The sequence below is a fragment of the Delphinus delphis genome, chromosome 3 (genome assembly GCF_949987515.2).
Source record: "Delphinus delphis chromosome 3, mDelDel1.2, whole genome shotgun sequence".
Lineage (NCBI taxonomy): Eukaryota > Metazoa > Chordata > Mammalia > Artiodactyla > Delphinidae > Delphinus > Delphinus delphis.
Window position 1 is genome coordinate 68,095,292 of NC_082685.1, and position 24,843 is coordinate 68,120,134.

The following is a 24,843-nucleotide window of genomic DNA, read 5'->3' on the forward strand; positions in this document are numbered from 1 at the left end:
AAAAAAAAAAAGATCACAGAAGGTGTCAAAACTGAAAAACTGAAAATCACCAATCCTGCCACTCCATATTTCTTCATTTTCTATCATTCTCAAATGATATTGCTTTAGAGTATGTTCCTCTCAGTCCTAGAAAGAAATTTGAAGTAGTCACAATAAAAGCCACTTCTAAAGCACTGCAAACATGGACAATGAAGATAGTAAGGTATAGAGAGAGAAAGGTAAAATTAATATGGAGACTTAAATAATTCAACTGTGACTAACCATAAAATTGAGGTCAGAATCCCTTAAATACACTAGCAAAATCTTTTTTGCAACATAAAACAATGTCACTTGGAAGAGATGATGTGGTCTGTATGCAGTGGGATGAAAGTGGGGAGGGAGTTCAAAGAAGGGTAAGATGATCCTCTGTAGACTAGCAGAGAGAAATCAAAGCAGCATCTTCCAGTTCTATTAAGGAATGCTGTAGGCCTTCTATTCTAATCAACAATGTAATGGCTACATACAAGCAACAGTCTCCACTTTTGCATGCTTTAGGTAACAAGATGCTGAGAACAGCTGTGAGTAAAAAGGTCAAGAAGAAATTCACTGCGACCAGAGGATTTTGGTACTGGCTGATCACACCCATAAGGGCTGAGGTCACCAGCCAGCCCTGTCATTGGGTAAGGGCCACTGCACTCCCTGCCTCTCAGAGCAGTTGCTGGTTTTCCAAAATTCCTCTGAGGTTTTCCTGGGAGAACTTTTTTTCCCTTAGCCTCTGAACCAATTTCTAACAGTATAAGAGCTCTGACTATAAAGTGGTGAGTCCAGGTTTTTTTTTAAAAATGAATAATTCAGGATGTAAACACCAAGCAAATGTTTTCCTTAAAGTATCACCTTTAAGGAAAATCACCTTGGGCAGTGACACAGTTTTTCTTAGAGATGCTGTCTTGGCTTAAATCAGTCTGCCTTTAGAACCAGTAACAGCCAAAGGGGGAATTTGTATTATGTAATATATAGAGTTACATGACGCTGTTTTAATATGCCGTGCTTAGTCTTTAAACGTTTGTTTAATGGCACTGTGGCTTTTTACTATTCATGATTTTAATACTGACTTTTGCTTTAAAAGTGCCTAAAGCATTAATGAAGCACATAATGTTCTTATACTTGTTTGTTCAATCAATATTATTTAATGGAAGCCTATTTTATTTATACCAGGTGCTGAGCTCCTAGAAGAATCAATTACCCTAGTAAGGGAAATAGTACTCTTTTTATAACCAAAAGGCATTTTCTAGTGATTAATATGGCCCCATGGTTCCCCATTCTAGGTTTAAGGGTATCCATTGGCAATCACCTTATACTTTCCTCTGTGAGGGAAAATAACAATATTTTCAGCCTCTGCATCTGTTTTCCTAGCTTTTCCCCCTCCTTTTCTCCTTTTAAAATAATAACATTCTGGAGATCAACATTTCAGCTTAGCCCCTCAAGGTTCTCTTTCAACATCTCAGGCAAGTAAGACAAATCCTGCCTTTAATTCTAGTGTTTTAAAATTATCTTTCTCAAGTGACTCCGCTCCAGTTTGTTTTCTGCCAGAAAAGAAAATTTACCTACAATACAAATAAAACATTCAGAACATTTTTTAACTTAATAAATATGTAGCCACAATTCAAACATAAAGGACAGCAATTGATATTTATCAATGTCCAGCTATTTAGTGAGCAGAAATACTAAAGTGAATCTTTATAAGTTTAGAATTCTTTTAATTTTAAACATATGTGTTTACATTAGGAAAGTTACCTATAAATTCCTGAATATCCACTAATGAAAAGAAATTTTAAAAAAACCTCTTGATCATTCAAAAAAAAAGTGAATCTTTTAAAAATTAGTGCAGTATGAATAAAACAGTTAATCCAGTTCTTATAGTCACGTAGTTTTAAAGGTCTCTATTAGTTGGGCATCCATCCTGGAAAAAGTCTCAAGTGGGTTCTATTACTCACTTATAGGGTTAGGGAACTCTGTGTATAGTTACAAACAATGGTGTAATCAAGGGCATTTTTTCCTGCATAAGTGCATTTTTTTTCTGAATGGCAATTCATAAATAAATCCTTGTGCTAAGAGTTTATATATTACACAGAGCCTAGGACCCTTGAGTAAAGTCAGCCAATTCAGCGCTTCACAGGAAAGCCACTAACGAGGGGGACTCCTTCATGGCCAAATAATTAGACTGGTGATCTCCTAAGAATGAGGGAATCCGGTTCCTATCATCTTTTTCTGGTAAAATGAGCACAAGAGAAATAAATATATTTAAGAAGACCCAGCCCATGGTATTTTCAGTAAATAAGTGCTTGCTTGAATGTATAAATCTTCTGGACTTTCATTTTTCTGGATGTAAAGTGAAAATGTAGAAGAAGATGTGCTCTGAGCTCCCTTCCAGCCCCTACACTGTATGAATCATTGGCCGTGTTTTGGGTAAAGATTGTGGCCCCTTGCTTGGATGATCAGAAATCAGGGTCGTGGTAACCTAGAGATGTGCTGAAGCAGCTCATATGGGCTTGTGAGAGACGATTGTTAAATTTTCAGTAATTTTGTGAGCCAGTTGTTAAACATAGCCATTATTAAAATTAAAACATATAGACTTACAATTCAATACATTATATTTTTGAAAGTAATAAATACTCAAAATTCAGCCATTTTAATTCTTTTACTACCTTTTACTATTAGTTACGCCCTTGAAGTCACTTGCATCTATTGGGGAAATACTATATAATGGCCTGCTACTGAGTATCTCTTCCCAACTCCACATTCAGCGATGTCATGTTGGTATTTTCAGATTAGCCATGGTGGGAGAGTATTTACACCATAGAAATGGGAAAATGCTACAAATCACTTCCTTTTCATTCTTTCAGAGAGCGGATTGTTAAACATTGACCAGCACACCACTGGGGTCACCAGGCTGAGACCAAGGAAAGGAAGGAGCTGTGAATTTAAGTAACAGAACAGAGTGCTACATAAAGCAGACCATACAGATGTTTGCACAGGGCAGATTTCACAAGGCATATTTTTACCTCGGTACACCTCGGTCATATGTTCTCCTTAGGCTGTTGCAAGTCTGGTCCTGTGAAGTAGAGAGAGAAGGAAGATCCTGGAGTACAAGCACAGTTTTAAGAAACTTTAGGTCAGGCCAATGGGGAGTCTTTGAGCCAAAGTCAACCGTCAAAGGAATCCCTCATTTCACAGAAAAGGGCTTTCCTTGGTTTCCCTCCTGCACTCAATCATTGCCTGAGAGCAGCCTATGGAAAGCATGGCCTTGGGGCAAATGTTGTGCAGGTAGCCACAGGGACAAAGGGAGAGATGCGGGGAAGTGCAGGGAAAGGGAAGAAGATAGTCGGGCGGGGTGGGGGTGGGGGCTGGGCAGAGAATGGAGACCAGCATGTGGCACAACTCAGCTATAATAGAGGGCTCACGGAAGCAAGGAGTGGGCAAGGCTGAGTGTAACACTTCCCAATAAAATATACTCCCTAGCAATACCTGCTGAAAAAATCAGTGGAAATGCTCTTGACATCTAAAACCTCTGGAGCTGGGGCTCTCAGTATTGTGGGTAAAATATCAAAGACCTGACTTGAGCTTTGAAATAAAATTTTAAAAAAATTTTGCTAAACAGGCTATTGCTGTCCTGTATACATTTTTTAAATAGATCTTTATTGGAGTATAATTGCTTCACAGTACTGTGTTAGCTTCTGTTGAAAGTAAATCAGCCATATGCATACATACCTCCCATATCCCCTCCCTCTTGAGCCTCCCTCCCATCCTCCCTATCCCACCCCTCTAGGTCATTGAAAAGCACGGGGCCAATCTCCCTGTGCTATGCTGCTGCTTCCCACTAGCTAACTATTTTACATTCGGTAGTGTATATATGTCGATACTACTCTCACCTAGCCCCAGCTTCCCCCTCCCACCACACGTCCTCAAGTCCATTCTCTATGTCTACGTCTTTATTCCTGCCCTGCAACTAGGTTCATCAGTACCATTTTTTTTTTAAGATTCCATATATATGCATTAGCATATGGTATTTGTTTTTCTCTTTCTGACTTACTTCACTCCATATGACAGACTAAATATACAAACAGCTCATGGAGCTCAATATCAAAAAAACCAAACAATCCAATTAAAAAATGGACAGAAGACCTAAATAGACATTTCACCAAGGAAGACATACAGATGGCCAAGAGGCACATGAAAAGATGCTCAACATCACTAATTATTAGAGAAATGAGAATCAAAACTACAATGAGGTATCACCTCACACTCGTCAGAATGGCCATTATCAAAAAATCTAGAAACAATAAATGCTGGAAAGGGTGTGGTGAAAAGGGAACCCTCCTGCACTGTTGGTGGGAATGTAAATTGATACAACCACTATGGAGGTTCCTTCAAAAACTAAAAATAGAACTACCATATGTCCTATATACTTTTATGTTACCAGCTTCCTGAACTTGCAGCTCTCATCATGGATTATTGCAATTGTAGGATGGGATGGCAGAAGCAACATTTCCAAGTCACCTAAGAAAAATGCTGAGGAATAACAAAGCCAAACCTGGCATTGCCAAAGTTAAGCACAAGCCATTATTCATTCATTCAATCTATATATATATATATATATATATATATTTTAATTATTTTAAAAATTTATTTTATTTATTTAGTTTTGGCTGTGTTGGGTCTTCGTTTCTGTGCATGGGCTTTCTCTAGTTGCGGTGAGCAGGGGCTACTCTTCATTGAGGTGCGCAGGTTTCTCATTGCGGTGACTTCTCTTGTTGTGGAGCACGGGCTCTACGCGTGTGGGCTTCAGTAGTTGTGGCTCACGGGCTCTAGATCACAGGCTCAGTAGTTGTGGCGCACTGGCTTAGTTGCTCCACAGCATGTGGGATCTTCCCGGACCAGAGGTCAAACCCTTGTCTCATGCATTGGCAGGCAGATTCTTAACAGCTGTGCCACCAGGGAAGCCCCAATCAATATTTATTGAAACCCTGGCATGGACCAGACACTGTTGAGTGTTCTGGTGATATGGCAGTGGACCATACAGAAAAGATCATGCCCTCATGGAGCTTACATTCTAGTTGGAAAGACAAACAAGAAATGAATAAACAAAGAGATTGAATAATTTAACTTCAGAGACTAAGCCTCAGGAAGACAATCAAGTAGGTGAAAGCATATAGGATGGTGGGTCTATCCCACGCAGGTGGTCAGGAAAGGTCTTTCTCAAGAAGTGATGGTTGAGCAGCAGCCAAGATTAGAGTTTTCCCCTTTCCTGTTGAAGACTATCATTTAATTCCCATTATTCTAGCTCCCTCTGCCTAAGAAAAGTTGCATGTGAACTAACAACCCTCCTCTTTATATTGACCTCATCCTCTATTTACCACCTGCTCAAGAGCTAATAGATGTTATAAACATGTTGAAGCAGAATAGTCTATACTAGTTTCTTAGTTCCAAAAGCATTTGTTAAAACAAAGTCTCCCCAATATTTGGGGGGATGATAGCAAATTTTAAAAAAGAAGAACTAGAATCCCATGAATGTGTCAGCAAGACCATAGGGATATTTAAATTATTTTTACTTTTTTTTTTTTTTGCGGTACGCGGACCTCTCACTGTTGTGGCCTCTCCCGTCGAGGAGCAGAGGCTCCGGACGCACAGGCTCAGCGGCCATGGTTCACGGGCCCAGCCACTCCGTGGCATGTGGGATCCTCCCAGACCGGGGTACGAACCCGTGTCCCCTGTATCGGCAGGCGGACTCTCAATCACTGCGCCACCAGGGAAGCCCTTTACTTTTTTTAAAAAAACAACAGTTGTTCCTTTTGTATTTTCTCCTCAAGAAATAAGTATGTAAAATTAAAAATTCTTGCATATTTAGATATATACAACTTAAGCATTGTCTTGAATTATTAAGTTCCATTCAATTTTGAATAATTTGTTAACATACAAAACATCTGGGCCACAGAGAGAACAAAAAGCCTCTTTTTTCTGGTTATACACAAGGTGTAGATATTTAATCTGAAGCAAAATACTTAGTCTTTGTGGCTTTCCTCTACAGTTGCATGTGGATATACTGACTATATTATCATGTAATATAAAATACTATATTATTGTCAAGCCAGGTTTTCCAGCCATCTGTGTGAAATAGGTTATAAGAAAGACAGTCTCTTTCTCATTAACTATAAAATCAGTCTTAAGACATGACTCCAAATATTGGAACACGATGACACGTACTAGCTCTGCTTTCTTCGTTATCCTTTATGGTGTGGCATACTTGGTAGAACTCAAGCATGGATGCTAGCATGAGCCTCCAAACCTGCATGAGATATAAAATGACTTCTATGTAAATGAACTTTGGATATTGTCCACAATCACTGAATTCTTTACCTTAATTTCAGTGCGGCGTCTAAAACTCTATTCTAAACACTTGGGAAGCAATGTCTCAAGTCCCTAATCATGGCTGGACCTTCAGAGAGGACAGTGTTCCTATCTGTTCTCCTAATTGTCCTAATGTACAAGATGCAGCTAAAGGAAAACTAGCCTGTACGGTTAGATAGAAGCCTAGAAAATGGAAAGGCTCAAGCATTATTTCAGCAGTATTTTTGCTGTTTTGTGGAATATTTAGTGGAGGTTATAAGAAATTAATGGATTTCAAGTTCTGCCCTTAGGTATTGCAAGATCACTTGTCTCATAAACTTCTCAATCATATGCCAATCATCAATATACCATGGCAGATTGGCCACTCGTTGGCATATATGGATTTTTCTATTGCTTTATCATCAGTAAAGAAGTTCAGGACATCAATATAGGAGAAAGAACAACCCACCATAAGCCAATGGCCATGTACACTTTTGCTGATTCCATAATAGGAATTCAGTAAAGGATGATTAGCTGGTGCTTTGGTATTTCCAGCTTATCCTGTGCCAGTCTGTCACATAGGCTCCCTTTCCTCTTCCTGTTGTCACTGTCTCTTCCTGGTCTATGCTAACTGGGTCAGAGATTTCAAACAGAATGGAATGGGGGCTATTTAACAATCTGCTGTCAAGTAGCCATGTTGTCCTAGGAAGAGGGTAGCTGCTGTTGCAGCAGGAGAACTTGTCAGGCAGTCTTTTGCCCTTTCCCACCTTGGCCTCCTTCCCATGTCTGCTCCCACCCTACACTCTCACTATTCAATAGAATTATCTTTCCTTTGTAAACACTCTGTTAATTCTACTTGTACCATTCTAATTATTTTTCTAGCCTTAGAGTTCAGAAATTTCACTAGGATTTGTGTCTCCATATTTTTTTCATTAATTCTCTTTCATTAGCCCAGTAGATCCTTTCATATTTGAAAGAAAGATCTAAGAGTCTGAAAGATTCACAGTAGGCAAGGGCATAGATTATGGAATTTTTCTTCTATTATTTCTTTGATTACTACTTCTCCAAGTTTTTTTTTTTCCTTCTGGATCAGCAGCTGGTTCAAATTGGGTCTCTTGGACGAGTCTTTCCTGGTTCCCTCACCCATATTTACCATTTTTGAAATTTTCTCTTGATCGCATTTTGTCTTCCAAAACATGAATTCAGCCTCTATTAAATTTTAAAATTTTAAATTTTAAATTTTGAAATTGGTAAATCATTCATTTCAGTTCCAGGAAACTCACTCTGGTCCTATAATTATATCCTTTTAAGAGTTTAAACCATTTTAAATCTAGGTTTTCTTCCATTTTCCACAGTAGCTCCATCTCCATAATAGAGGCTTATCATAGTTTTCCAGGTCAGCCTCTTTTCCTTCTGACTGGGCTGCATGTTCCCACGAAGTGGCGTGCGATCTTTCTCTGCCGATTCATGTTGATAGTGTGCTGGTTTTCAACACTTCTGTGGATCTCTCTGGTTCTTTCTTGTGTATTGACAGTCAGAGTAGGGATTTTTCCTTCATTGGCAGCTAGTAATCCCTGTTAATATAACTGACAGAAGACCCAGTTCACAAGTCCAAGATGGGATAAGCTGACCTTAGCCCAACATGGAAACTATCCCTCCTGAGATGCCATCATTCGGAAACAGTCAGTCTCTCTCACTGCTGCATAATGCAAACTGCAGAGACATTCTTCCCTTACTTTCTGTGTATCCCCCAGGTTAGCTGGCTCTCCCCACACTCCCTTCCCCATAGTGCAGCCCCATCAACTCCCAGCCACTCCCATTTACATTTTGCCTTCAACCTGCACCTTCTTTCAAGGACTTGATGTCTCACTGTGTGTGGAACCTCTTCAGGTTGCCAAGGTCAGCCCTTGACTTTTTTGGATGGCTGTATTCTCCAGGATGGGAATATGAGGGCAGGTCACCATTTTCCCACAAACCCACATCCAAAGTTTAAAAATCATTCTCTTGATTACTGTAGCTTTGTAGTATAGTCTGAAGTCTGGGAGCCTGATTCCTCCAGCTCCGTTTTTCTTTCTCAAGATTGCTTTGGCTATTCAGGGTCTTTTGTGTTTCCATACAAATTGTGAAATTGTTTGTTCTAGTTCTGTGAAAAATGCCATTGGTAGTTTGATAGGGATTGCACTGAATCTGTAGATTGCTTTGGGTAGTAGAGTCATTTTCACAATGTTGATTAAAATAGACAGCTAGTGGGAAGCAGCTGCATGGCACAGGGACATCAGCTCGGTGCTTTGAGACCACCTAGAGGGGTGGGATAAGGAGTGTGGGAGGGAGACTCAAGAGGGAAGGGATATGGGGATGTATGTATGCGTATGGCTGATTCACTTTGTTATACAGCAGAGGCTGACACAACACTGTAGAGCAATTATACTCCAATAAAGATGTTAAAAAAATCAGTCTCAAATTCTAGGAAGATAGCATATTACTGGAAGATGAAATTATGTTATTACTGTTTTCCTAAGTTACACCTCTAGAAATAAAATATGTATGGAATGTTTTTGCAGTACAAAAATAGATCAGGATATGGTCCCACAAACATGTAGCTTTTATAATATTCATTAAATGCTCACTTCTGATTTACCAGCTTCATCACTTATCTGGTTATTGCAAACTGGCTCACATTAGCTAATTTTTCATAATAATTATGATAATTAACATTTACCAGCTATCCACTATGTATCGGGCACTGATACATAGTAGTGTTTTGTATGTATAAATTTATTGAAATCTCACAAAACCCCTTGAAATAAGTACTATTATTTCCAACATATTACAATATAGAAACCAAGGTCCTGAGAAGTCAAGTAACTTACCAAGGTCACGCAGCTAATAAGATGCTTCATTTCCTTAACGAAATAATAGCTACTTGAGATCATGTCTTCTATTTCTCTGCATCCCCAACTGTGCTTGGCACCCAGGTCCTCAGTAAAATAAACAGTTATTGAGAGAAGCAGCAATGTTTTATTCATATCTGATCCCTAGAACACAGTGTTATAAAGTGAGAGTTTCAAAAAAATTTTTAATTATAAAACGAAGCACTAACAGGCTACTGAGATTTAAAAAGCAAATCCACATAAGATAACCTGAAGTTTTTTACAGAGACCCAACTCTCAGGCACTAACCTGGGTTCCAGGGATCCGGATATGAATAAAATGTTGCCTCTGTCCTTAAAGAACAAGTGATCAGGAGAAAAAACATGTACACAAGCAATTACATATAATAAAATATAATAATTTTTTAAATGTATATATAAAGTGCTATGGGGCCACACATGAAAAAATACTAATTTTGCCAGTAGGAAAAGGTTTTTCTTCTCTTTTATTAACAATAGAATCAAACATAGAAATAAACACCACTTTAAAGTTTTTTATTAGAAAGTTTATTGCATTAATCTATAAACTCAGTTGGTCATATAAATGACAATGTAGGCTAATACTGTTGAAAGTTTAATCATCTTTGGAAAAGAGATATTTTAATACTGAAAGCATTTTTTGTTTGCTACAATCATGAAAATCCTAATGTGTTTTAATTTTTTTCCTTTTAAAAATATATATTGCGATTTGTTCATAACAAAAGGAAGCCTGGACTAAATTCTGAACTAGAATAAACAGACCCAGTGTAAGGACACCAGTATTAAGAGGACCCTAAAAGGGCAGCTGGCCATACATCTTTAGTTACTAGACAAGCACCCATCCACACCATGTGATTCACATTTACACATCTAGGTATACGTCCATGACATAAAGTTTTTAAGACCAGCATACCTCTTATATAGTTAATGTGAATAATTGAGACATGTTATTCAAAGATAGAAAATCCATTATTTTAAAAACATAACCTTAAAACTCACTTTTTTTATGATTTCATTTCATTTTAAGTGGTAAGTGGACTTCTAACATTGACATGAATTCTAACTGGTATTGCAATATTCTTGTGTAACTCTTGCAATATTTATAGTTTAAAAATCCCAATAATTGATAACTACTATTGTGGCTCTTTGGGGTCAACATGATCACATTTTCACAAAGTTGCTTGCATTTCTCACAGCACATAGTTATTGTGCTAATGGATTTGGATGGGACAGGTTACAACTGTCCTATTATAAAATTCTATGTTGGTTTTCCTGAAATCGATGAATAATTTTCCATAGAGATAATGATAAACACATTAAGCTCCCTGTTAACATTACTGCTATAGCATGGGAGAGGAATCTATATCAAACATTGTAAATAGTTATGAAATATTCCTTATCATATAATTAACTACAAATAACATTCTATCTATTAAAGCAAGCACACAAACTATCATTTGGGCCAGTTTTGATGTATCTATATAGAAACACAAATAGTTTATAAATTTTCTGATATATCAACCTCTAGGGAAAGTATAATAGTTTGGCTGACATTCCTACATGAATGGCTTTTGCTGCATGTCGCCAAGCTCATTCACTGCTTTGACCTCTACAGGGTATAGGGAAGAGATTATTTTTAGGATTCCAAATTAATATGGGTTCAAAGGTCATGAGAATAGCTTCACTATGTAAGACGAATAACATCACCATTAAATTAAATTTGATATTTAATCTGGAAAAGTCTAAAAGGTTGTAATTTCAGGGGGAAAAAACTGTCAGGTCTTTTTGTCTTTAATTCTCATTCTGACAAAAGTATTTCTCTCTTTACCGAAGTCTACATGAAAGTATCTAGAAAATTTTGATCTCTCAACTAGACCTCTCCAAATATAGCATGTAGTTTTACGACATCCAACATGCTATGTGTGTTCTGTTGTTTGAAAAATCCTGAGTGAACCCTAATAAGTAAGAATTGCCTTAGGTACAAATGTTGTCTCAGGACAGCAGCCATCCTGAGCAAGAGATCTGTCAGAAAGATTGCACAGGGAGGGATGGCAGTGCCCCTTTTGGATCCGCATCTGCTGCCCAGGTTTTCTACTTACATTGCTGTTGCCTTTGGACATGAAGCTTTCTTTCTTTCTTTTTTTTTTTTTTTTAATAGTGGAATGAGAAAAGAAACTGTTTTTTCTTTCTTTTTCTTTTTTTTTTTTTTTTAACTTATCTCCAGGGAGTAATGGGGAAACTCAACTTACCATGGAGCTCTGAAGAGATGAATCTTAAAAAAGAAGGGGAAAGATGTCTTCTTTTTTTCTAACCAAAAAGGACTCTTTGTGGCTACTGACCCACAAGTGTCTCAATTAGATGTCTATCGCCTAGAACAAAGGGCCAACCAGCAGGTAACTGTTGGAATAAATCAATTGTTTCTAAGGTGTGTTCCAGGCGAGTCCCCATTTCCTTGAATTAACTTTGGAGTTCCCTGAAAGAAACAGCCATCAAAGGAGTGAATGTTCTAAGTGTGTTTGTTCTCTCATCCACCTGACCAAACGAACATCACAGGTGCAGGTGTGAGACAGGAAAGCACTGGATATCCCAACTCAGTAGCTGGCGGGTGCAATGCCTTGTGTATGCTAATGGCAGAACAGGGGTGCAGTACATATTTGTGACTTGACTCACTGAGGTAGGACACCAAGTAGCATTTCATGTCTTTAAAAGATTGATGACCACTGTTTTCTCTTATGAAGTTGCTTCCTCATTCAGCCTTTCAGCCCTTCAGCTTGCTCAGGGAGGTCAAAGAGAAACTGGCTTTCTTGCATCATGTATCAGCATCCTCTTGAGATAACTATCTTGGAGTGAAAAATGTTATTGCATAAGTATGCCCAGGATGAACATCTCTTCTGGTTTGCCTGTAACAGCCCACATTTAAGCCCACTGCAGGATACTTGTTCATAATGCCCTCACTTACTCTCAGAAGTGTTCCAGTTTGGATGATCAATCATATCACCCTAATGAAGGTCTTTAGTAAGACCAGTCTGTGGTACTTTCTCAGTAACAGTGTCTCCCTGCTCCCTTCCCCTTTGGTTTAACTAAGACTCAGGATCTAAAGGAACCCCATTTCAGAATATTAAAAAGCTTCTCTATTTCCATTATAAGCCATGCACTTGTGGTTACTGTACTATTTTAGTAATGACCAATTTTAATGGATTTGATTTATGTATTTTCATCTCCTCCCTCCAAAAGAAACAAGAACAGTGCATTTTTCTCAAGCAAAAACAAAAGTAGCCATAACACAAGAAACAATAAACATATAATATTTTTTCATTAACAATCCAAACACTACAAAACATAGAATATACAACTTAAAAATGGAAATACAAACTGATGAAAAATGGGGTACATGTCATATTAGCAATGCAAAAGACCAGCTTAAGCATAGTTTCTCTAAATCAACAATTAATAAAAGGAAAGTGCCCTTTTCTCAAATATGCACAAAAATATTTCGGTCACTTCTAGGGAAAAATTAACCAAAACTTTCTGCTAATTCTATATTACAGCCTGTATTACTAATGGTTTACAAAACTTAAGCATCATCTTACACCTAAAATTTACAACTTTTTCCAATCATTATACACTCATTCAATCCAATCTGTCAAAAATAAAATTATTTCATTTCTATATTTATGAAATAATTATTGATATGTTACGGATCTCAAGTGGTGAATGTGTATGATGGGGACAGTAATCAGAATAATGTCATGTATCTAAAGTGGGCCAAGGATCAAATAGAGAGGAGAAGCACTTCTGCCTGGCACATTTGCGTATTGATTCCTGCAATTATTCTAGCATTTCTAAGGTAATTCTAATGGTACATTTCCTCATTCTAAAAGAAGTCTAAAGTTCTCATATTTAAATTTGCTATCCACCTCTAGAGTTTATTCAGAGTCTATCCAGTAATGCCACTTGGCAGAATGGTTCCTGCTGGGCTCATATTATCCTTACAATTCCGAGTCCAGCTGAAAGAAGTTAAACAGTAAGAACTCAATAAGATGGCCCTTTTTCTTCTACACGCTGAGTGATTCACACTTTTATGAAGTATATTTTGTGGTAAACCGCACAATCCTAGGTACAGCTCTATAATGCAAATGAGAAAGAAAACATTTAAATTTTAATTTTTCAAGCAACAATACCAACGTCCACTGCAACCCATGTCACTGAAAGAGTCCTGCACGGTCATGCTTTTAGCCAAGATTTTACAATAAGTCATGCTTCATGAGTGCAGTTCTAAAACTAACAAGAATGGGAAATCACATTGCTATCTCCTTCTGAGCCACCTGTACAAAAAGGACCTACAGTCAGTCACCCTCAGTTTTGAGCTTTCTGGTTCATGTCCAACAATTGCCTACTGAGCAGATTAACGTTCACACAGGGTGGCAAACTCGAGGATGGAGAAGAACCGAACTGTAGTTCTGGAAAGGGTTCCAGCGGCTACCCAGTGGTCCTTTGGTGTCATTCACTGTTGCTGTTGCTGCTGCTGCCGCCGCCATCCTCTTGCTTGGGGGAGGATGAACTGTCTCGGACTGGCAGCAGGTCATAATGGCAAGGGATGTGACTGTTCTTTGGGAGGTCATATGGATCCTGGGTGAGATGCCCATTATTGCTGAATATTCCTTGGACAACACTCACTGTAGGTTCTGTGACAACCAGGGACACATTAACTGATCAGCAATGGAAATTAAAAAAAAAAAAAAGAATATGGCATTCCTTGCAAATATCAAACACACCAGAGGAGCTTTTATAAAAATATAAGAAGGGACTTCCCTGGTGGCGCAGTGGTTAAGAATCCGCCTGCCAATGCAGGGGACACAGGTTCAAGCCCTGGTCCAGGAAGATCCCACATGCTGCAGAGCAACTAAGCCCATGTACCACAACTACTGAGCCTGTGCTCTAGAGCCCACGAGCCACAACTACTGAGCCTGCATGCCACAATTACTGAAGCCCGCGCGCCTAGAGCCCGTGCTCCGCAACAAAAGAAGCCACTGCACTGAGAAGCCCGCGCACCACAACGAAGAGTAGCCCCTGCTCGCCGCAACTAGAGAAAGCCTGTGTGCAGCAACGAAAACCCAACGCAACCAATAAATAAATAAATTAATTAATTAATTTTAAAAAATATATAAGAAAATATTATTTTTTAAAACAAATGATCCTTTTATAATCACATAGAGGTGGCTACTCTGTGGTTGGTAGACCCACTGACGCTCACAAACAATGCTCAGAACAAAGGGTGACTATATGGTTGGGATGAAGACATCAAGGGAATATACAGAAACCCTGGACATGAATCACTGTCTGCAAAAACCTGGAGATAATCTAGTCCAAACCCCTTCCTCTACAGGTAAAACAACGAGGTCCTCTGGGGGTCACTTGATTCATGGAAACACATAACAAGTGCACAGTTTTAGAACTCAGGACTCAGGCTCTCAGTTGAGTTCCCATCTCACAGTGGTGGGCTTAGGGGACAGTTCAAAAGGGAACTGTTACTGACTTCTTAGAAATAAATGTAGTTCATTATGGCTTCCATTTCAAAAAGTTGTCTTAATACTTTAAAAAGAATTACGTATCTTTCCATGACATGTCTATGGCCTAAAATGAATGACAAATGACTAGAATTAAATAAGTCACTTCATTTACAAGTAAATGAAGTTGACCCTTGAACAATGCAAGGTTGGGGTGCTCCACACCCTCACCCCAACACGCTGCAGCTGAAAATCCACACGTAACTTCACAATTGGCCCTCCTATCCATGGCCTCACAACCTTGGATTGAACCAACTGCAGATCACATAGAACTGTAGCATTTACTATTGAAAAAAATCCCTGTATAAGTGGACCCGTGCAGTTCCAACCCATGTTGCTCAAGGGTCAACTGTAGTAGAGAATTTTTTTCAGGCTTAAATCATAAACATTGAGAAAGATATGGAGAAAGAAAAATGAAAATATAAAGCTCTACTATCTAGCCCAGGATAGCTCTGCCCAGGATAGCTCTGGTATGTTTTAACTTTCCTCAAATGGCATTTGCAAGGGGCAATCAAAATAACTCTAACACTAACTGAATTCTTATCAATTTGTATCAGATTCACATCAGAGAGTATTACTAATCTAATAGACAAATTTAAAAGTAAAATGTTCCAATCCTGCTAAAAGCATTAAATTAATATAATGAATGCAATCAGGAAATGGAAACATCTGTTTAATCCACTTGAACCATTTGTTTTGGCTAACTTGACATATTAGCTAATATGATACATATGTTATTCCACATGCGTGCTAAAATAGTCACTATGGTTACAAAACAAAAGATGGATGACCGGGTGGGAGGTAAAAAAAAAACAAAAAAAAAAAACTTACTTTGAATTTTCTAAATGGTATTTTCCCTGAAAAGTTCATTTGACACCAACTAATATGAACACCATAAACACAGGTTAACGTTTAAAATACAGACCATTATTTTCAATACAGTGTATATGGACTGCAACAATTGTATTCTCAAGGACTTTAAAATTGTTTGAAAAGAATATTCCCACTCACTAGGTTCTTTCTTTGGTTAGGAAAACTTACCAATTTCATAGACATTCTTGTTGGCTGAAGTTGAGTTATTGATCTCTGCATATGGGGAATCTCTCCGCGCCGGTGACTTCATCTCCACATAACCACACTCTGAGTGTTTGGGAATAAGGACGGGTGGGTCTTTAATAGTGGCATATGGGTTTTCAGAACTGCTTAGGGAGCAGTTACTTGAATTATATTCAGAATGCTTTCCCAGGTCTGTGAAGAGAGATGAGGTGGGGGGAAGCAAATGCTATTTCATGGGCAACATCATTTATTTTCTTGGCGATTACTGACTTGGGCACATCACTTATTTTTCTTCATAGTTACCTATAATTTTTAACAATGAAAATAATGGCATCCATTTTTTACGTATTTTGGAGAGAATCTTCTATAAAATTACCCATCCACAAAGTAATTTTGGCTCCTCTCTAAGGTGAGGACCAATGTAAACATCATGGATTTGATATCATTTTTATTATCACACTCAAATAAAATTAATTCCACTCTATTTTACTAATAGTCTCTGACTCCTCACAGCCTTCAGTCAAGACCCCATCTGTTGCTGACCCCAGGAGCATAAGAAGATACTATTATCATGGTAAGGAAGGCAACTATGCTGTGAGGCTTCTTTGTAAAACCTCAGGTCTGGGCACCTGAAGTTACTACTCAAATTCCTTCCAAAAAGCAGGCTTCAGTGAACATGTAACCAAGCTGATCTCTTCCTCTTTTCCCTGCTATTTCCATTTTCATATTTCTCTCTCCCCACAAACTATATTTCTTTGAAAGGAATTATGAGTGTTTTCCCAGCAAATCAAAGGCTTGGTTCTCCAAGACTGCTGCTCTAACAGGATCCACCTATGTTCACTCTCTTGCTGGCAGTCAAACGTGCTCATGTCTTTGCTGGAGTAATTAAACCCCCTAACAAGGCTACATTTTCCCTACAGTGCCGCTTTCGCTGGTTTAACAAATTATTTCTGTCTCTGAGTTAAAAAAATTTTTTAATTGTGTTCTGATAAATGTATTTCTTCCTCAAATTTATACTATACCTTTCAAGGATTTTCCCATATAACTTCTGTCAAGTCCAAAAGCACCTGTAACAAAGGAAGAAAAAAATATCCAGTGTGGACTGAAAGAAAGAGAAAACTCATCTAATATTCTCAGGTCCTTGGAGAAGATGGTTTGGGTACCCACTGTCTCCCCACTGCAGGAAATAGCCAAGGATGCTGCTTTCCAAACCTCGACACCAGATCACTTGTGCCAGATGTTTCAGTACTTAAAAGTTTAAAAGAATGTTATACAGCATTCGGAGCATTCTCCTGCTCGTTTCAGTGACTTTGGGAAAGGCTGGTCAATATGGGGCAGAAACTGAGGCACAGATGAATCAGTAGACTTGATTCAAGGGCTAGAACTGAGACAAAGGACTGGGATCTCATCACTTGTTAGCTACGTGACTTTACACAAGATGTTCAACTCGCTGTGCCTCAATTTTCTTATCTCTAAAATGGGGAAAACACAACCCACCTTCTAAGTCTTACAGGGTTGTTGGGAACATGAAGTGAAATAGACCACAGGGAAAGGCATTGCAAATTCTGAAGCGCCATATAAATGAATGGTGCTTCAGTTACTGTAACACTTTTTTTAAAAGTTTATTTTATTGAAGTACAGTTGATTTAAAATGTGTCAGTTCCTGAGCTACAGCAAAGTGATTCAGTTATATATATATATATTCTTTTTCATATTCAATTATGGTTTATTACAAGATATTGAATATAGTTCCCTGTGCCATACAGCAGGACCTTGTTGTTTTTCTATTCTATATATGTAATAGTTTGTCACACATTGTTGCTAGGAAAAGTTAGCAGTTTCTATGATTCCACTGGGAAAGGACAACTGGAAGTTTCACACTTGAACTTCCCTGGACTCTGCCTCGTGTCTGTTCCCTCGCTGATTTTAATCTGTACCTTTTTGCTGTGATAAACTGTAACCATAAGTATAACAGCTCTTAGTGAGTTCTGTCTTCCTAGCAAATTATTGATCCTGTGGGTGGTCTTGAGGACACTTGAACTTGTAGTTGGTATCAGAAGTAAGGGTGGTCTTAGAGATTCTGGACTTTTTAAAGGGACCCGGTGAAGATAGGCAGCCTATGGCCTGACAGCAGCCTAATCAAAGAACTCTATGTTATTCTTTGCCTAATTCCCTTGGCCATCTCCAAACTGTGGCAAAGTCTTGTTAAATGTCTGTCTTGATCTTAGCTGTACAATGGCTAGCCTTCCCCAAGGGGTTAAAGAGAGTAGCAACATGGGGTGGATAGTAAATCAGGGAACAAGAGTGGGGCTATGAGACCAGCCACTCATGGCAGATTCCGTCTTCTCTGCCCTGGAAGATCAGGGTGCAGTTTTAACAAGGAAGCACGTGGGCTTCCTCATAAACTCCTGTCTGTCCCAATCCCTGAACAGGCACTTTCAAATGCTCCAGTTAATCTACTTCATACAATGAGCTAGAACATGATCCTTATCTCTATTTTACAAACAAACAAATCAGTCTTGAGAGGATGACTGGCACAGTGTCATATCACAGAACGAGGAATTGATCTCACAGCTTTTGTGTCAAGTTCAGGGCTCTTTCAGACAGCATCACAACTTTCCCATCATTTAAAACTACTACACACTTCATTATCCATAATGTGCCTTATTCTGTTCTTTGTAAGAAAAGACTTTTTCTATGCAACAACTTTACAGGGATATTAAATGCAGAATTACTTTTGGATGGGAACAAGCCAAGGAGATCCAGAATTTCCAATGAAGATTTTATGTTACTAATAATCAGTCCCTTGGGTCTCACTGAGACAGAAAGCGGAGAAATTTATATGTGACAATTACAGTGACTGTGTGTTGTGTTCTGGAATCAGGACAAACTCCATTCAGTGGAGATAGAATGAGAGAACTTTTCCCTCATTAGTGCTGGGTGGTATTTTACTATTATCAATTCACGTACTTCTTTGAGCTAGATTATTAACCTCCCTAAAGTTAAGTGATTTCACCAGTAAGTATAATGTGAACCTGGTATATAAGTAATTTTACTCTAAGTATGTAGAAATACACATCCTAGTGATAATGTTGGTTATCAATTGAAGAATGCAGATAAAAGTTAAGAATTTGTACTCATTTGCTACCTAAACATTTCCATTTCCATAGTAAGAGGGGATTCCAGAGCCCACAGGGGTTGGTTCCTCCATGTGGCTCAGGTGAATTGACATCTACAGTATTCACAGAAGGATCGAAGTGAGGGGAGGCAGAAGACCAACTGTGAGACCCAATTTTACCCCCTTCCTTCTATGAAATCTTGGACAAGAGAGTTAACCTCTTTGCTTATTCCTCTATAAAACAAGATTTGTGGAAGGGCCCACACAGTAGGGGGTGCCAGATTTAGTAAATAAAAACACAGGAGGTCCAGTTAAATTTGAATTTTAGAGAAACAACAAATAATTTTTCATATAAGTTTGCCTCGTGCAATATTTGGGATATATTTATACAAAAATTATTTGTTTCTTATCTGAAATTCCAATTTAATGGGACTTCCTGGCAACCTTACTTACCACCAAATAAATACATATGAAAGGGTTTGCTGCCCCTAAGACACTGTACACATGCTACTTACTATATCATTCCTCTCCTCCCTGAAAATAAGGGGCTGCACCACAATGGGGTATCAGAGCAGTGCCTTAAGTGTGGTCCAGGAATCCCCAGCCCCTTTGCAGGAGGGCCCCGAGATTAAATGCTGTGTTCTCATCATAATATAACACTATTTGTCCTTTCCACTCTCATTCTCTCTCAGGTGTATGTTGGAGTTTTCCAGGAGCCACACCAAGTGTAAGATCACTACTGATCAAACACAGAAGCAGATATGAAAACCTAGCTGTCCTCTATTAAGCCAGATGGTAAAGAGATGTATGAAAGTGTTAAACAGTGCCACTCTTCTCACTAAATTTTTTTGTTTCATTTTGGAAAATGTAGTTATTTTTCATAAAAATGCATTTTATGTTATCATGAAATGAGATGTTATTATAAATTAATAACTAGCTCTTTAAGATGTTCTCAGATTTTATTTGTAATATGGTAAATATCAGCAGATATAACCCATGTCAGTAGGGGTTCTTTGGGCTCCTTGATTACTTTTAAGGGTGTATGAAAGGGTCCCGATTCCCAGACGTTTGAGAACCACTGACTTACTATTTTCAGAACCACTGACTTACTGTTAGATATCTAATTGATATCTCTATTTCCTCACCTAAAAGAGGAAGGGCCTCTAGTGAGGGTGCCTCAGATTAAGAGAGAGCAAAGAGAAGCACACACCCTGGAACCAAGCTGACTAGGTTCAAATCCCAGCTCCACCATTTAATAGGCTTTGAGAACTTAGACAAGTTACTTAACCTCTTTATGACTGAATTTCGCAACTGTAACAGGGAGATGATGATGATAATAATGGTACCTGTAACAGTACTTGTGAGAATTAGGTGAGTTAATACGTGGAGAGGTGAGATGTAAGCTACGAGCAGGCAGAGATCCTTGTCTCTTTTTATCAATTCCTGGCTCATAGTAAGAACTCAATAAATGTTGAATAAATAAAGCCCTTAGGACAGTAAAAGCCCCATACAGGGATTAGGTATAATCCTATGACTTTGTTTTTCCATGCATGTTTCCAATAGATCGCTTTGGCACTGTCATGAATCTGTGACTGTTTGCGGTGACTAAAAGACAAAGATGCTTGTGAAGGTGGGGAAGTGGGGGGACTTGCCAAGCTCGTTGAGGTAGCCGCCGTGTTTCCAGTCCGCAGGCAGCGTGCCTGTGTAGTCCACCACAGGGCCCCTCTTCCCAGGATTCACATTTTTCAGGTTCACAAACAGCTGATTGTTTTTTGACTGTTAAAAATATAAACAACAAAAGATTTAAAGAGAAAATACAATATGGCACAGTGAAGTGTTACCCATCTGGGGAAAGTAAGTCCATGGCATGTATCAAGGACCGGTCCTTACATGAGGATGCACCAGGAGGCCAAGGTGACCGCTTCCGACCTGGCAGGACTTAGAGGCAGCAGGAGTATGTGTCCCTCGGCCCCAACCATTCCCTCCACTGCCGCAACTCCTCCATTTCCTGCTGTCGCTCTGTGCCAGTTAGACCTTACTTGGGTTTACATACATGGAACTTTGAACTGAAAAAACCAAATTCTTGGTCTGAGCTTTCCCATCAAACACTGTATGATCTTGTACGAGTCACTCTTAGCAGTTTTCTTAGCCATAAGCATGAGGATAAGATGATCTACTTTGCTCCCTCCCTGAATGGGAATAAGAACAAATGGTATGATAAATATCAAAATCTCTGGAGAATATGAAGTGCTATTTAACTATGAGGCACTATAATTAAAATCCAGCTGCATTAATTTAATTGCAACTGAATTAATTTAATTAGCTTGGTTTTCTTCTAACAGAGAGCTGGAATTAGACAACGGAGACTGGAAATATAATTCAGGTGCAGTTTGGAAGAGAGAAATGTTTGGGATTTCAGAGCACTGTGGAAGAGACCTGGGGGTGAACTGGGTGGTACCAGAGGAGCCACTCTGGGGCCTCCAACCTCTACTGGCATCTGTAAAATGGGATAATGACTCTTGATTCATAGGATTGGTGTGAAGATTAAATCATTCTAATCATTTTACCAATAGAAATTTGTAAAATGATTAGAATTGCTTGTCACATAGTATTAGGTTGTTTCTATTTGATAATTTTTGACCCACAAAAATTCAATTTCATGTGGTTCAAGTGAAATAAATGCATATTATTGTTGTTGTCATTACTCAAGTACGGGTGGCCAGGAAAGGGCACTAGAAGACAGGTGGTCACAAAAGTCAAACTTGGCAATTTTACCCAGGCCTGAGTCCACTATAGGTTTGGTCTGAGACATTACTTTAGAACTTCATGCAATGTTAGAAACATTTTTCCAAAGAAGTGCAACGAAAACAGTACAAGTTGTAGAGACAGCGAGATGACTCACCTCGTGGCAGCCTCACTCACAAGCGATGTTTGGAAGTGACTTAAATTCCCCATTACTTAGGGTTTTTTGTCAGTAAACCTGAGATCCTAATACACACCCATGGGATTGTTTAGAGGAATAAATGAGATAATAGACGTATGTACGTAGAACGGCAGCTGGCAAACAGTAGCCCTCATACACGCTTGTTCGTTCCTCTCTCCCCTGCCCACCCTCACTGGCTTAGACCATTTCCTCTCACCTTTGCGATGGTCATCCTGTCCCTGTTGTTGACATGAGGGGATGTGGCACACTGGGTGAGTGTGTGGTAACTGGGATTGGTGAAGTAATGGCTGTTAGCATTTCCACCATTGCTGTGAGGAAGGGTTTCTGCCAGAAGAGAAGGAAATGGTTAAGATGGCAGGCTCCCTACATGCCCGTGGGAAAGAGGGAAGCAAAATAACAAGAACAAATGTTTGGACTGCTTCCATATCACAGGCGGGACAGAATCCCCTCCTGCCCTGCATACGCAGCAAAGCCTCTAGAGGCAGCAGGCATCTGCCTTCCTACCTGCCTCCCGGAAAAGTGTGAAAGTATCCACCAACAACTGCTCTTTGCTTTGGAGCTTGTAGAAGCTGGAAAGGCATCACTTTGAAGCTACTTCTGCTGTAACTTTCCTCTTTTTTTAAACACTCGAATTCTTGACACAATATTCCGCACTAGAAGTGCACTACTAAGTAAATCAGCTACTTTATGGATTCCCCCAGAATCACTTTATTTATAAACATGTAACCCACCTGAAATCCTTCAGTGATTGCCCCCAAATTAATAAGTACCTTAAGTTTCCAAATTCTTCACTTATGTGGTTACTTCTTCTCAGGATTGAGCGTGTCACTTAAAAATTCACTTTTTATGGAGTTTCGTGACAGAAAGGAAGATTCAAAAGAGTTTTCTTAAAGAACAGCCTTGCTTCTTGCTTATCCCTCCAAACTGTTTCTTATATAACTTGGTTGCTGTGCAGCTAATGATTCCCATGTGCCCCAGGACAGGCTGGAAGGCACCTTGGAAGAATGCAAGGCCAGAGACAGAAGACCGGGTCCTCATCCCTGATCTGCTCCATGACCTCGATAAAATTATGGCCACCTCCTCCTCTCCCCACCCTGTCGCCCACATATGACAACAGCTTGGGACTGGGTGCCCACCAAAGCTCCTTCCGGGTTGAAATTCCCAACACTTAAAGCAACCATATAATGAATCCAATTTTAAATCCCTCACAGAAGACAATAGTGATGATTTTACCACTGTTGTCACATAAAATGCATTTCTAACAATGCATCTTCTCCAAACATAAAATTTTCTCAAGGCTGATTGACAATAACAACAGGCAGCAGAGCCAAAAATGCTCAGTTTCAAAGAACCAGGATGAAGCCTCATTTTTCAAGGAATAAAATGCCTCTAGTGAGTCCAGTCTCACCTGAAATGGCATAGTCTGCATTCATGACCCTCATAGCGGGGGTGTAGGTGACTGCTGGCATGCTCGATTCCTTCCCCTTCTGCTTGTGTCTATAAATAATGAACAATGCCAGGAGGAACAGAACAACTAGGACAAGAATGATGATGCCCGCAATGGCCCCGATCTGGTAGGAATCAGTGGGAAGAGCTGTACTGGTTCTGCTTAAGCTGTTCAGATTTCCAACTATTATAACACCAGCTGGAAAAGGAGAAAAAGAGATGTGAGTAAGGATGACAATGTGCCGGATACATATTTGGTCTCTATTTACAAAAATCTCCCACTGTGCTAATGCCTGGATATTTTCAGTTCATGAAATGTCAATTTAGAAACTTTTGGAAACAGAGAAGGAAGGAAAAACAAACATTCCTCATGTTCAGGTGTTGTTGGCTTGTCTGTGCCCAGAAGAGGGCATATCTAAGCCTCAAAAAAGAGACAGGATTTCCTGAACCCAAAGACTTAACAGTAGGGTTTGAGAGCTTCTCACAGATTTCCAACTAAATGCTTAGATCAGCCCAGAAGAGGGTTTCTCTAAGCCTCAAAAAAGAGACAGGATTTCCTGAACCCAAAGACTTAACAGTAGGGTTTGAGAGCTTCTCACAGATTTCCAACCAAACGCTTAGATCAGTAGTTACTTGGGGGTAATAATTTATCTAATTTTTATTGTTCTTTATTTATTATCCAGCATTAAGCTTATGAATGGCTAACTCAAGTGCCTAACTTTATGTCTATCCTTAGCATTTCTAAGAGGAAAGTAATTTTCCTTCCAGTCAAGAATAAGTCCATTAGAAATCTAGCCCAGGGCTTCCCAAGGTGGTGCAGTGGTTGAGAGTCCGCCTGCCGATGTAGGGGACACGGGTTCGTGCCCCAGTCCGGGAAGATCCCACATGCCGTGGAGTGGCTGGGCCCATGAGCCATGGCTGCTGAGCCTGCGTGTCCGGAGCCTGTGCTCCTCAACGGGAGAGGCCACAACAGTGAGAGGCCCGCGTACGGCAAAAAAAAAAAAAAAAAAAAAATCTAGCCCAAGATCAAGATCTGTCTTGTCCTAATTTCAATGAGCCTTTTACCACAAAAGATATGTTCTATGAGGTATTTTCTATGACAGAAAGGTCTGTCCCAATAATACCTGGTAACATCACCCTAAAACCTTACTCATTAAAATTCAAAATTTCATTTTACATAGTTCTTCCTTGAGTTCCATCAAGTGAAGGCACAAGTGGGGCTGACAATCAAGAAACCTGGCATCTAAAAAAATGGATCCATACATTCTGAACTTTCCCTTAAGCTCTTAGGCTGCAGTTTCATCATCTGTAAAAGAGGAAATAATGAATACATCCTTCATGGCCTCCATGAAGGTACTTCCAGCTCAAATGTCCCTATGACTTTATGATTCTAGATGCTAGACCTTATAAGACAGCCTGCCCCAAAAGGCAGGCACCAAGG

At 39.2% G+C, this 24,843-nt stretch overlaps 1 protein-coding gene across 1 annotated transcript in view; it reads right to left on the bottom strand.

Moving 5' to 3' along the window:
- Positions 1–12,249: 12,249 nt before the first annotated feature.
- The window catches only part of MEGF10 (multiple EGF like domains 10), a 161,389-nt gene continuing 148,795 nt past the window's right edge, over positions 12,250–24,843 (bottom strand). Inside the window, exons 20-25 of the mRNA XM_060006961.1 lie at positions 23,365–23,601; positions 22,153–22,280; positions 20,665–20,788; positions 16,917–16,961; positions 15,880–16,086; positions 12,250–13,956 (exon numbers count right to left, since the gene is read on the bottom strand). Coding sequence (XP_059862944.1) covers positions 13,772–13,956; positions 15,880–16,086; positions 16,917–16,961; positions 20,665–20,788; positions 22,153–22,280; positions 23,365–23,601 — 926 coding nt within the window. The 3' untranslated portion in view covers positions 12,250–13,771. The remainder of the gene's footprint in view (positions 13,957–15,879; positions 16,087–16,916; positions 16,962–20,664; positions 20,789–22,152; positions 22,281–23,364; positions 23,602–24,843) is intronic.